At 41.9% G+C, this 15,000-nt stretch overlaps 1 protein-coding gene across 1 annotated transcript in view; it reads right to left on the reverse strand.

Moving 5' to 3' along the window:
* Window positions 1-2,166: 2,166 nt before the first annotated feature.
* The window catches only part of LOC138949302 (aquaporin-9-like), a 17,879-nt gene continuing 5,045 nt past the window's right edge, over window positions 2,167-15,000 (reverse strand). The window contains exons 4-7 of the mRNA XM_070321093.1: window positions 11,311-11,528; window positions 10,029-10,119; window positions 9,422-9,545; window positions 2,167-5,133 (exon numbers count right to left, since the gene is read on the reverse strand). Of these exons, the coding sequence (XP_070177194.1) occupies window positions 5,090-5,133; window positions 9,422-9,545; window positions 10,029-10,119; window positions 11,311-11,528 (477 nt within the window). The 3' untranslated portion in view covers window positions 2,167-5,089. The remainder of the gene's footprint in view (window positions 5,134-9,421; window positions 9,546-10,028; window positions 10,120-11,310; window positions 11,529-15,000) is intronic.

Genomic DNA, 15,000 nt, shown 5'->3' on the forward strand with positions numbered 1-15,000 from the left:
ACGCAAGCACGCACGCACTACGCACGGGTGTGTGTGTGTGTGTGTGTGTGTGTGTGTGTGTGTGTGTGTGTGTGTGTGTGTGTGTGTGTTTATGTGTGTGTGGGCGTGTGCGTGTGTGCGTACGTGTGGGCGAATGTGATTATATACTTGCGCACATGATCACATTCGCCCACACGTACGCACACACGCACACGCCCACAACTTGAACACACACACACACGTACGCGCGCATGCAGACACACCACCAACACGCAAGATCTGCAAGCACAGACACATTCACGCACCTACGAACACACGCACACACACACACACACACACACACACACACACACCACCACCACCACCACGCACTTCTGCGAGCACATAAACATGCACACACACACACGCGCGCACACGCGCACACACACGCACACACACACACACACACGCACAGACACACACACACTCACACACACAAACGCACAAACACCAGCAGCAGCAGCAGCAGCAGCAGCAGCAGCAGGAGCAGCAGCCCATCCATACACACGATAATCGGGCCTACTATAAACGTGCTTATGTACACGTTTCAATCTAAATGACCCCATCACCCCACAAGGTCTCTCTGCTCTATTTATCACTACATGACGTGACGCTGAAAACATTTACTATCTACACCCTTTCGTGACTGGAATCATCGTGTGTTAAAGTTACCATCTTTCTCGTGTAAGCGATCGTTTTCACCACCCACCATCCGTCCAGGCGTTTACATTTAATCAGAGCATCTTTCCCCTTGGACACCTACCAGAAAATATGGGGAGACCGGGGCAGGTCGGAACATGGGGCAGGTCGAAAAAATTCGTTTTAAGGATGAAGATTTCCTTTTTTTGACCGTTTAACCTCCAGTCTGTTTTTTTAATTACTAGATCTTTGTCAGCAGCCATTTTGTTTTTGGCGGGAGTGTCAGCAGTTGGGTGAGCCAGCAGTCGGGTGCTAAAACTCCAAGGCAAGTCAAACTTTGATTGTTCGACAAAAGTGTTATAAAGGTGTTTGTTTAGATGAATCCTGAAACTGTTCTTGTGTTTTCAAAAAGTTAGGTCTCTTCGGAAGGTTACCTCAACGCGATTCACGCTAAGAAAAATCACATTCGATCTGAAAAGTGTGAACTTTGAGGATAGAGTCTTTGGGGCAGGTCGGAAAGGGGCAGATCGGGACACTGTCCCGACGTGCCCCTGTTTGTCCCAACCTGCCCCATGTGTTTTCCCCTACCTGGAAGGATACTTTGATTAAATGTTCTGTCCCCCCAAAAGCGCAACCCGACTGCTCTCTGTGCAGACAGTGTCAGAGGATCTCTTATTTTTTCATAATAATGTATTGATTAATTTTTTTAATTGTTTTCATTTGTGCTTTTTGTTGAACTTTTTACGTGAATGAAATATCGTTCAAATGAATGAATTAACTAATTGATTATGTATCAATTGTATTTATTTGTGCTTTTTGTTGAACTAATTAAATCTCGTTCAAACTGCTATTGATGTGTACATTGTTGTTAAACAGTTGTTTGTTGTATGTTTAGTAGGGTCTGCTAGTGTGTGATAGGGTTTATGTTCGTCTGTAGATGTTATTTTTTTCTTTCTGTTAGTCCTGTGTTGACAGCTCTTCGACAAGCGCATAGAACTGTACCCACGGGATACGCGGGGTATAAGCTTCTTATTGATTGATTGATTGAAATCAATTCAGCAAAAAGTTACCACTCTCTACGGAAAGCAGCCAGGCTGTATATTGTATGTATACCTATCTGTCGACTCATCATCTCAGATCTGGCGAGGCTTTTACGTGAGATAAGACCATCCCTCCACTTGATCACATACTGAAAATCAACACCCTGACTGCTTGATATCGTGAGTTAAACATTTTTGATGACTTTATTAATGTCTTTAAATTGATTCATGAACGATTCTATTTCAACGCAGAGAGAACCCAGGCTCTTCATTTTTGGTATATGACCAAGTGGAGGGCTGATCTTATCCCGTACAAAAGCCGGCCGGAAGTTTTTTGGTTTTTTTTTTTTACATGAGAAGAAATGTGTCTTTCAGCTTACAAGTACAACGTAATTTGAAGGATGTAGATTGTATACTGTATGGATGACATCGCATGTACATTGACATATACAATGATATAATACACTGGTCCCATTTTGACTTTATTCAGCAGATCCACTCATATCACATGATACATGAAAGCAGCAGGTCATAACAGCATGATCAACGATATACATGAATTCAGACAACAGGGACTGAATCATTAAAGTTGTTTCTAATAAAATCAGATAAGCCAGGAAGACATAATTATGCTACATTTTATTTCATGTCATTCATTATTTGGCAACACAAGCTTTGAAGCAGGGAAGCAGATACGTAGCATTCAAAATCAAATCCTGTTCATAAGACATTTAAGGAAAACACATATTTATGCTACTTTTATTTCATTTCATTTATTATATGACGTCATAATGTTTGAAGAAGGGAAACATATATATGGAATTATATGAGTACTGAGATTTGGTTACCAAGGAATAATGATAAGTGCGCTCATGAACAGCAAATCGAAGTAGGCCTACACACATGCACTTAGAATGTCAACTGGAATGTTAAGTATTGTAAGTTTGTTTGTTTGTTTGTTTGCTTAACGCCCAGCCGACCACGAAGGGCCATATCAGGGCGGTGCTGCTTTGACATTTAACGTGCGCCACACACAAGACAGAAGTCGCAGCACAGGCTTCATGTCTCACCCAGTCACATTATTCTGACACCGGACCAACCAGTCCTAGCACTAACCCCATAATGCCGGACGCCAGGCGGAGCAGCCACTAGATTGCCAATTTTAAAGTCTTAGGTATGACCCGGCCGGGGTTCGAACCCACGACCTCCCGATCACGGGGCGGACGCCTTACAAGTATTGTAAGTATAGTGTGCTTCCTTCAACGACATGTAATTGAGGCCAACAAACAAAAACAAAAACTTGTTTTTATTTTTAAACAGGACAAATGTAAAACATACAGCATTAATTATTGGTTGCATTTTCGTATTTTGTGTCATTTTTCCGCTCAGTGTTCTTCAGTTAAGACACTACTCCAAAAAATAAATTAGACAATACGCGACCGATCAAAGCACCCACCAACTTAGTCTACACATCATTTGCGTTGTATCCAGATAGCCTACACAGTGTCATCAAATATCAGTGGTAATTAAAGATCTTCTTGGTAGAGTAAGTTAGCAAACACGACGGAAACATTACAACTCTTACAACAACTCTAGCCTACTTTGTTTGATATGCTTATGAGTATACTTTATGAAGCGACCTCCTAAAAATCAAAGGAAATAACACATTCATTGGAAATCGAAGAGCCAATAATTTGGTAATAAACTGATAGGCTTCAGTACCCGTTCCAAAAACGCAGCAAGAAATGGCATTTTTGCACAGGAGAAAGGTTGCAGACAACACCGAGTTAGATAGCTCGTAATGGTAGACTACCGCATAATAGTGCAGCCAAACTCTCTGTGCAGTTCTCTCCCTTAAAACAGCTGACTAACTGCAGACTGCTGCTGTTGACACAAACATCGAATCTATTGGTTCATTTTGATGATGAAACCATTTTTCTACTTCCATTTTGGAAGCTGCAACAATTCTAAGATAAGTCACCTCAGTTATCATCGATATTTGTTTGTTGTGTATGTTGTTTGTCCACTTGAAATATCGTTAGGTCGAAATTCTTGAAAATGTTTCGTTTTGTCTATAATTCAAGACCATCACTTTTTTTCTTTTTTTAATAATTTTTAGTTTTTCATTCTACCGGAAAAAATGTCGGCATTTTATTTGTCTAAATGATGGTTCTAGTTCTAAAAAACACAGTTACTGTTTTAACTTGAATATAGAAACTATTTGTAGATGAGCGAATGAAAGTCGTTTGATCATTTCCGTTGCCGTTGGTGCCTATACTTAGAGCGTTTACATCCTTTTTTTGTATTTAGTCATCAGCACCCTACCTCACTAGGTTAGGATCAATAATACGGTTAACGCTCTCGTCTTTCAAATTACAAATGGACTGTCGTTCAAAGCGAGCCGCCGTTGATGACTAAACTAGCAAAGTAAATCAGTCAACAGATATCAAACGTTAGCCTGTCAATGCACTGATTTGTGACCCTCCAACACGGAATGAGTCGCATGTCACCTTTGCATGATTTTCATATTTTTACATTTTCCTAAAGAGTTTTTTATGCTCTATCCAGTGGTGAAAACCGTTTTAAAAAAGAGCAAAAACTGTTTGAGTTATAAGCCTGTGACTAAGGTGACCCACACACTGTTACCAGACACTCCCCGGACTTATATTAAGCCTAGCGCAGAACCGCGCGAGGTGACATGCGACTCATTTCGTGGTGCAGGGTCACATTTAGCTAAAGAAATACATCCATTAGTTCACTGAGTAATTATTAATTAAATAGCCTCAATGTCCGATCTTCAAGCCTCGTTCAAAATAACTCTTTGAGTGTATATATTCCGCACTGAAATAAAAGGTCTTGTAAGACACTGAACAGCTTCCACAATTTCAAGTCTTAAGTGCCCCTACCAAAATCACAATCTGCCTGTAAAAACATCATCAGAAATCATTTGAAGGCCGTCATGCTTCCCGCCTTTTAAAACAGAATCTATGAAAAGCAATTAATCTTGATGTACAATGTTATAACATTATCCTGACATCCCTTGAACACTTTCTACACTTTCTAGCCTCACCATGCCCCTAACAACAACAATTGCTATCACTATCTTCACAGCTAAACACACACACACACACACACACACACACACACACACACACACACACACACACACACACACGCACACACACACACACACACACACACACACACACACACACACACACACACAAACACACAAATCGTTGAAGACCGTCGTGCTTTCCTGATGTCTGAAGTAGGGTGCACGGCTTCCCATTGTTAATCCCTAATTGGCTATACGACTTTGAGATTTCTTTGTCGGTGATTTCAGATCTGCGTCTCTGCTAGGAACGCAAACAGTATTTCCCGCACAGTTATCACAGCTTTGTTTTCTGGTCACTGTTGATCGACAAGCTCTGATCTGAAAGAAAAGAGAGGCATTTCATTCAGAAAAGGCTTTTAATGCAGGTTTTTTTCTTTGATTAGTGTGCATGAAGGCATTAAATCAAACAAGTTCAACGACAAACATGTAGACACAACGTAAACTTAGATTAACGCTGTAGGCCTACAGTTATTTGATTAGTAACGCAACAGCAAAAGCAAACAGGCGCACTTAAAAAAAAAACGCTAATGCATAAATCTATAGACACAAGCCACAGACAGGGACAAAGACACCAGACACAAGCCTCCACCCAAAAGATTCAGACACCAGCCACAAACACAAGACACAAGACTCAGACACAAGACACGCTGAGTCACAGGACAAAGACACATTACACAGACACCAGCCACAAACACAAGACACAAGACTCAGACATAAGACACCAGACACAGACACCAGACACAAGACACGCTGAGTCACAGGACAAAGACACATTACACATACATCAGACACAGACACCAGACACAAACACACCACACAACACCACACGGACACAAGACACAGTGAGACACATGACACAAACACATGACACAAAAACAAGACACTGACAGAAGACACACGACACAGACACAACACACAGAAACAAGACACAGAAACAAGACACAAGCACAAGACAAAGACACAGACACAAGACACATACACAAGACACAGCCAAAACCACAGCCACAGGACACAATACACAAACGCAAGACACAAAACGCCGACACAAGACACAGACACGAGACACAAGAAACCAGGCATACGACACCAGAAACAGACACAGAAGCTTGACACCACACACATACACCAGCCACAGAGACACAAGACAAACTGAGACGCATGCCAAAGACACATGACACAGACGCATGACACAGACACATAACACATGACACAGACACATGACACATGACACAGACACCAGACGCAGACACAAGGCACACAATAGGCCTACCATACACAGACATACCAAACCACACAGACACAAGACACACTGTGACACATGACACATACACATGACACAGATATAAGATACAAGACATAAGACATAAGACACAGACACAAGCCACAGACACAAGACACAAGACACACTGAGAAAAATGACGCAGACACTTGACACAGACACTTGACACAGACTTTTGACACAGACACAAGACACAGACACATGCACAAGATACAAAACACTGACACAAGACATACGACACAGACACAAGACACACTGAGAAAAATGACGCAGACACTTGACACAGACACTTGACACAGACTTTTGACACAGACACAAGACACAGACACATGCACATAGACACATGACATAGACACATGACATAGACACAAGACATAGACACATGACATAGACACATGACATAGACACATGACATAGACACATGACATAGACACATGACATAGACACATGACATAGACACATGACACAGACACAAGACACAGACACATGACATAGACACTTGACACAGACACTTGACATAGACACATGACACAGACACTTGACATAGACACATGACACAGACACTTGACATAGACACATGACATAGACACATGACATAGACACATGACATAGACACATGACATAGACACATGACATAGACACATGACATAGACACATGACATAGACACAAGACATAGACACATGACATAGACACATGACATAGACACATGACATAGACACATGACATAGACACATGACATAGACACATGACATAGACACATGACATAGACACATGACATAGACACATGACATAGACACAAGACATAGACACATGACATAGACACATGACATAGACACATGACATAGACACATGACATAGACACATGACATAGACACATGACATAGACACATGACATAGACACAAGACACAGACACATGACATAGACACTTGACACAGACACTTGACATAGACACATGACACAGACACTTGACATAGACACATGACATAGACACATGACATAGACACATGACATAGACACTTGACATAGACACATGACATAGACACATGACATAGACACATGACACAGACACTTGACATAGACACATGACATAGACACATGACATAGACACTTGACACAGACACTTGACATAGACACATGACATAGACACATGACATAGACACATGACATAGACACATGACATAGACACTTGACATAGACACATGACATAGACACATGACATAGACACATGACACAGACACTTGACACAGACACTTGACACAGACTTTTGACACAGACACAAGACACAGACACATGACATAGACACATGACATAGACACATTGACATAGACACATTGACATAGACACATGACATAGACACATGACATAGACACATGACATAGACACATGACATAGACACATGACATAGACACATGACATAGACACATGACATAGACACATGACATAGACACATGACATAGACACAAGACATAGACACATGACATAGACACATGACATAGACACATGACATAGACACATGACATAGACACATGACATAGACACATGACATAGACACAAGACATAGACACATGACATAGACACATGACATAGACACATGACATAGACACATGACATAGACACATGACATAGACCCATGACATAGACACAAGACATAGACACATGACATAGACACATGACATAGACACATGACATAGACACATGACATAGACACAAGACACAGACACATGACATAGACACATGACATAGACACAAGACATAGACACATGACATAGACACATGACATAGACACATGACATAGACACATGACATAGACACATGACATAGACACATGACATAGACACATGACATAGACACAAGACACAGACACAAGACACAAACACAAGACGCTCGGAGACACATGACACATATACATCACACAACTACGTGACACAGACACATGTCACAAGACACAAGCTACAGTCACAAGACACACTGAGACACATGACACAGACACATGACACAGACACAATGCACGAGACACAGAGACGTCAGAAACAGACACGTCAAAACAGAAACAGTCACAGGCACAAGATATAAGAAATAGACACTAAATACAAGACATAGACACAATAAAGACAAACACACAGACATAGAGGGAGAGAGAAACCCGACATTTAATCTCTTGAATGATATAACAAACAGTAAAAACCGTTTTTGCCGAGGAAAACAAGGTTTAGGGTTCAGGTCAGGAGCGATGCTCGAGAGGTCAGTGCAAACTAGGCAACAGAGAAGAAATGTGGAGCGAAGTGCATAAACAATTGTTGGTTTAGGATTGTGGAAGGTTCTGAGATTAATAGTTATAGCATGTCATATCAGTTAGTCGCTGTTTTCAGCGTAGAAGCCACTGAATGCTTGTAGCGATTTATATATAGCAGAGTACAAAGACCACAGACAGTCATGTTGCTTTTCTCGCAAAAGATAAACAAGTCGCGTAAGGCGAAATTACAACATTTAGTCAAGCTGTCGAACAAACAGAATGAAACTGAACTCACTGCATTTTTACAGCAAGAGCGTATACTCGTAGCATCGTCAGTCCACCGCTCGATGCAAAGGCAGTGAAATTGACAAGAAGAGCGGGGTAGTAGTTGCGCTGAGAAGGATAGCACGCTTTTCTTTATCTCTATTCTTTTTAACTTTCTGAGCGTGTTTTTAATCCAAACATATCACATCTATATGTTTTTGGAATCAGGAACCCACAAGGAAGCCACCAAGCTGAAATGCAATACCGAAGTCCGGCCTTCGTCGAAAATTGCTTGGCCAAAATTTCAATCAATTTGATTGAAAAATGAGGGTGTGACAGTGCCGCCTCAACTTTTACAAAAAGCCGGATATGACGTCATCAAAGGTATTTATCGAAAAAAAGAAAAAAACGGCGGGGATATCATTCCCAGGAACTCTCATGTCAAATTTCATAAAGATCGGTCCAGTATTTTGGTCTGAATCGCTCTACACACACACACACGCACAGACAGACAGACAGACACACACACACACACACACACACACACACACACACCACGACCCTCGTCTCGATTCCCCCTCTACGTTAAAACATTTAGTCAAAACTTGACTAAATGTAAAAAGATGCTTCTGGTTTATTTGCCATTGGTACCGGCCCAACATTGTACAGCTAACGATTCACTTGTCAGACTTGTTCTTTTCCCGAAGGTCCCAAACATCCTACACTTTTTCTGCTTCATGGACTGAACTCAGTACCAATCTGTATGATCTCTTGTCGCTAATTTCAGAAGCATTTTTATCAGCACTTTCTAAAATATATTAAGCGTACCCCCAGTGTAGGCAGGGTTGACTACTCCAGTTTTGATGTCACCATTCTCAGATTTTTCCCCTGGCGGGGAGACTGACAAGACTTGATTCAGCTCCGCCTCTTCTTCGTCGTCTGGCCAGTGAAGCTGGGGACATGACAGCAATTTCGAATGGAAAATACCAAACTAACCTGTATCGTTCAATAGATAGCTTTTCTGATACTCTGAGGGGAACCCTACCCCTATGGGTTAAAGGAACTTAAAAAAAATTAAAAATTAAAAAAATATCATGGTTTCGCAAGCCCATATAGGTTGAAGGGAATTAAAAAATCTATTGTTGTCTCGCATGCCCATAGGTGTTGAAATGACTTAACAAACCTGTCTCGTGGTCCCATATCCATATTGGCTTTACGGCTCCCGCATACCCATATGGGTTGCATGGAATTTAACAACTCTCTAGTGATCCTGCATACCCATATTGTTTCAAAGGACTTAACAAAACCTTTCTCCTCTCGTCCTGCATACCCATCTGGGTTTTAAGGGACTTTAAAAAAAGAATCTCTCGTAGTACCGCATACCCATATGGGTTTTAAGGACTTAAAAAAAACTACATAATGAATGACCACTCACATTGATGAAAATGTTGTAGACGATCCATGCCACAATGGCGCCTGACATCGGCCCCACAATAGGAACCCAGAACCAGTTGTAGTCTCGGTAGCTGGTGCAACAAAACACACACAAAATCAATAACATACAGGCAATAAGATAAATCAAAACCTGAATTAATTCCATGTGATCATGGTTCTACTTAAGCAGACTACGTGCGGGTAGAACTTGTAAATTCAACATTGGGAAACATTTCTGGGAAACATTTCTGAACTACACAAGTGGGCGGGGATATCTTTGAGCGACAGGCGGGGGATAGGGAGGGGGGGGGGGGTAAGAGGTGGCTTCGAAGTAATCAATTCAAAGTTGTTAAAACAAGAAATTCCTCCGAGGTAGGAAAAACACCCCCGTTGGTCAAAGGGAAATAACCATTCTCACTGCCACCAACTGAGAAGGTTATTTCCCTTTGACCATTAATATCTCCCTCTATAAGTCCTTGTAGAATCTTAATCCACCAATAACTCCCTAACCGTGTGTTTGACTGGTCCCAATTTTTGTAAGGACCGTCCCAGGAATGTATAGAACCTGTTCACCAAGTTTGGTGACGATCGGTCCGTTCATTCTTGAGATCTATATGCGAACACAAACAAACAAACACATGGAGCGAATCCTATACACACCCCTATACCGGGGGTGTAACAACACAACAAACGTTCAAATAGCTATGCACACCATGGAAACAACTCCAGGCTGTTCGCTGAAATGCAACGCGATTGATCTGAACGCATGCGAAGAGCCTGGACAGTTTAGCTTCACTGATCGACATAAGAGTCTTGGTTCAAACAAAATGTATTTAGACAATATAGGGTGGGTGGCATAAAGTACTTGGGACCACACAACATAACAAGCTGAGCCTATAATAAGTGTGGTTACATATTAACATACAGATTGGAATTGCTTTTACAGGTGCAGTCAAGGTCAACATTGTGCTGATGTCCTTGTAAGAAACATCAAGCAAAGTAAAATAATGAAGTAAGAAAAGAGTCATAGGCGGTAATTACACCTCGTCTTAATCAATCTTTTGAATTAATTCTTGATTAATTGATAATTTGATTGCCTCGCTTGTGTCTTGCCTGCAAGCGGATGGACATTTTGTCAGATAAATCTTCGGCATAATTAACGTCTGTACACCGTTAGGTCGATATTTCTGTGAACGTGACGTTTTGTTTTGTCAATAATTAAACGTTTTAACAACATACCTTTCTTGTTTTTTTTAATTCTCAATCATTTGAATTATCCTCACCTGAAAGGTTCTACGCCCCAGCCAGCAATGGCGGTGAAGATCCGGGGCCCCAGGTCACGTGCGGGGTTGATGGCGTACCCGCAGTTATACGCCCAGCACGTGCCGATAGCGAACACGATGCCACCAAGCGCCAGCGGCATCAGACCTTTGTGAGGCTTCATGTTCCTGTTGTCCGTTACCGCCAGAATGCAGCTGATCAGAATGAACGTTCCGAACACCTGTGGAGGTGAGACTGAGAGTAAGATAGAGTTTTTTAATGTTTTTTTAATTATTTGTTTTTAATTAATTTTTTTCAGATCGAGTTTTTTTTTTAAAGATCTCTTTTCTGATACTGTTGTAACACGACCTGAAGTGCATGACCCAGTTATACGCCCAGCACGTGCCGATAGCGAACACGATGCCACCAAGCGCCAGCGGCATCAGACCTTTGTGAGGCTTCATGTTCCTGTTGTCCGTTACCGCCAGAATGCAGCTGATCAGAATGAACGTTCCGAACACCTGTGGAGGTGAGACTGAGAGTAAGATAGAGTTTTTTAATGTTTTTTTAATTTATTTATTTTTAATAAACAAAATTCAGATCGAGTTTTTTTTTAAAGATCTGTTTTCTGATGAAGGGTTAGGATACTGCTGTAACACGACCTGAAGTACATGACCCCCCCCCCCCCCCCCATTGTCACCATTAGCAAAGAACCATTGAGATACCTTCATTTTTGTGTGTACTCAGACCATCTTGTAACAGGGCTCCCTATCTACACTCTGCCTGAAGGGTCCGGGGACCCCCATATTAATTTTCATGGATTTAAAGGACCCCTTCAGCAAAACTTTGGAGGGTCTCAAGACCAGGACTTGTGGAAGTTATGTCACAAAGGCGTTATTTTTCATATTGATTAGATGCTCTCCGTGAATTTGCGTCGGTACAAATATGGCAGAAACTTTTTTCGTCTTCAAATATGGCAGAAACTTTTTTCGTCTTCAAATATGGCAGAAACTTTTTCGTCTTCAAATATGACAGAAACTGTTTTCGTCTTCAAATATGGCAGAAACCTTTTTCGTCTTCAAATATGGCAGAAACTTTTCTCGTCTTCAAAAATGGCAGAAACTTTTCTCGTCTTTCGTCTTTAAAATTTAGTCAATGGTACATTCTTGTCCTTACTGTAAGGAAACGAGCAGACGATTAGAGTGTGAAAAACAGTACCAGCGGTAGGCATGATAACGCAAATGTAGTGCGTCCCGGGACCTGCTTGTTTCAGTTCCAGTACGTGCGCCTCGCGACATGCTTCAAGAAGTTCTGGTACGGCCGCTATGGCGTATAGGACGCTGAGACGCATATGTGGGAAGCCCTTGCGTAAATCACCAATAAATCCGCCCAAAGCTGTTATATATGGGCTAAGAGTACACTTCATCTTGGACAGATACCCCATTTCTGCAGCCAGGACTGAGGTGTACGAACAGAAAGTGGGTTCCACCCAAACGGGAGAGAACTTGTTCTTCTTCTTCTTCTTCTTCTTCTTCTTCTTCTTCTTCTTCTTCTTCTTCTTCTTCTTCTTCTTCTTCTTCTTCTGCGTTCGTGGGCTGAAACTCCCACGAACACTCGTTTTTTTTGCACGAGTGGAATTTTACGTTTTTACCCCGCCATTTAGGCAGCCATACGCCGCTTTTGGAGGAAGCATGCTGGGTATTTTCGTGTTTCTATAACCCACCGAACTCTGACATGGATTACATGATCTTTTTCGTGCGCACTTGGTCTTTTGCTTGCGTGTACACACGGGGGTGTTCGGACACCGAGGAGAGTCTGCACACAAAGTTGACTCTCAGTCTGAGAAATAAATCTCTCGCCGAACGTGGGAACTGCGAACTCACGCTGACAGCGGCCAACTGGATATGAATCCAGCGCGCTACCGACTGAGCAACATCCCCGCCCTGAGAGAACAAACCACGGGTTCTGTTTTGTTGAAATCACAACAACTTTCAGTTTCAACCAATCCAACACAGACTGCGGTTGGCTCCCGTTTGGGTGGTAACTTTCTCCTGCCCCTCGGCCCTGGCTGCTTCCTCAACAGAGTGGGATTGTGTTGTTGAAGTAATTTGGAAGTTTAACGGTAGTTTTGGGTATGTGTTATAAGTGGAATGATCCCCTTTCCCCATGTAAATACCAGGATAGAACGTGCGGGTGGGGTTGGGTGTATACATGATCGTTGTACAGTGACAATAAGGTGTCTAGGCTGTAGAAAAAAAAAACGTCGAAGATGTGAACAGGATTTAAAGGCACAGTAAGCCTCCCGTAAGCCATTACAGATACTGTCAGGCTTTTACACACAGTACACACACCCTTCCATTTGAACGCTCACCAAACGGGAACATCCTAGGTGCCCTACGTAAAGAGCGAGCAATTTTCAAAGAATTTATTTTGCGTGGTTTATCTTACCCCTGAACCATCGTGAACCCGTGTGATCCAGTTTCCCTTTTTCACAATGTAGTAGTCAGTTTGTAATTTTAGTGAATGCGGCTCGCTGTGAGCTTATCTGCAATAGCACGTTATTATGTACCTCTGACTTTTCTTCACGAAACAAACGAATGTGGTTCATAAGAACTCGAGCGATGGCTTTTGACTGCCTATAAACCGTCGTCTGCTACGAAAACCACGACCTTGCGTGACCCTGCTTTCGGGCTTTTCTTTATTCAAACTTTCAAAACTTCGAATTGTACTGATCTTGTCTTGATGAAAAAAATAATTATTTTATGATTTAAGAATGTTTGTGTAACAAGCTGTCAATTTATTATTTAGATTTTAAAAGTTAGGTCTTGCGCCAAAACGCACAATCATCGCTCCACGGCTATCACCAGTTGAAGGGAAGTAACTCATTTTTGACCTGAGTTCAGGATGGGTCCGATTGAGATGGTCTCAATCCGACAAATTTATACTTTGAAAATTGCTCGCCCTTTACGTCACGATGTTCCCGTTCGGTGAGTGTTCAAATGGAAGGGTGTTTGTACTGTGTGTAAAAGCCTGACATTATCTGTGATGGTTTACGGGAGGCGTTCTGTGCCTTTAAATACAACATGACTTTTTCCACAGGACATAATTTCAGTGTGGTCGAACATGCAGGAATTGTAAAGGGAGGCTACCACATGCAGTTACATCTTAACTCTCTGCACAGTTGTACCCCTTGAAACAATCGATCAGCCAGCGGTCGACCAGGACAGACTGGTGGTATCTGCTTGTTGAGATATCGACGCGTGATATGGCGAGACAATGGTAAACATAGTAAACATGGTGAACACTAGTGAGTTTGACACAGTACATAGTTCTACTGGCTACAAGTAGCACACATAATAAACACTAGTGAGTTTGACACAGTACATAGCTTGTTTGTTTGTTTACTTAAACGCCCAGTCCACCACGAAGGGTGATATCAGGGCGGTGCTGCTTTGACATTTAACGTGCGACAGAAGTCGCAGCACAGGCTTCATGTCTCACCCAGTCACATTATTCTGACACCGGACCAACCAGTACAGTACATAGTTCTACTGGCAAAAAGTAGCACTCATGGTGAACGCTAGGGAGTTTGACATAGTAAACAGTTTTACTGGCAAAAAGTAGCACACGTGGTGAACACTAGGGAGTTTGACATAGTAAATAGTTTTACTGGCAAAAAGTAGCACACATGGTGAACACTAGGGAGTTTGACA

Source organism: Littorina saxatilis, linkage group LG1 (assembly GCF_037325665.1).
Source record: "Littorina saxatilis isolate snail1 linkage group LG1, US_GU_Lsax_2.0, whole genome shotgun sequence".
Lineage (NCBI taxonomy): Eukaryota > Metazoa > Mollusca > Gastropoda > Littorinimorpha > Littorinidae > Littorina > Littorina saxatilis.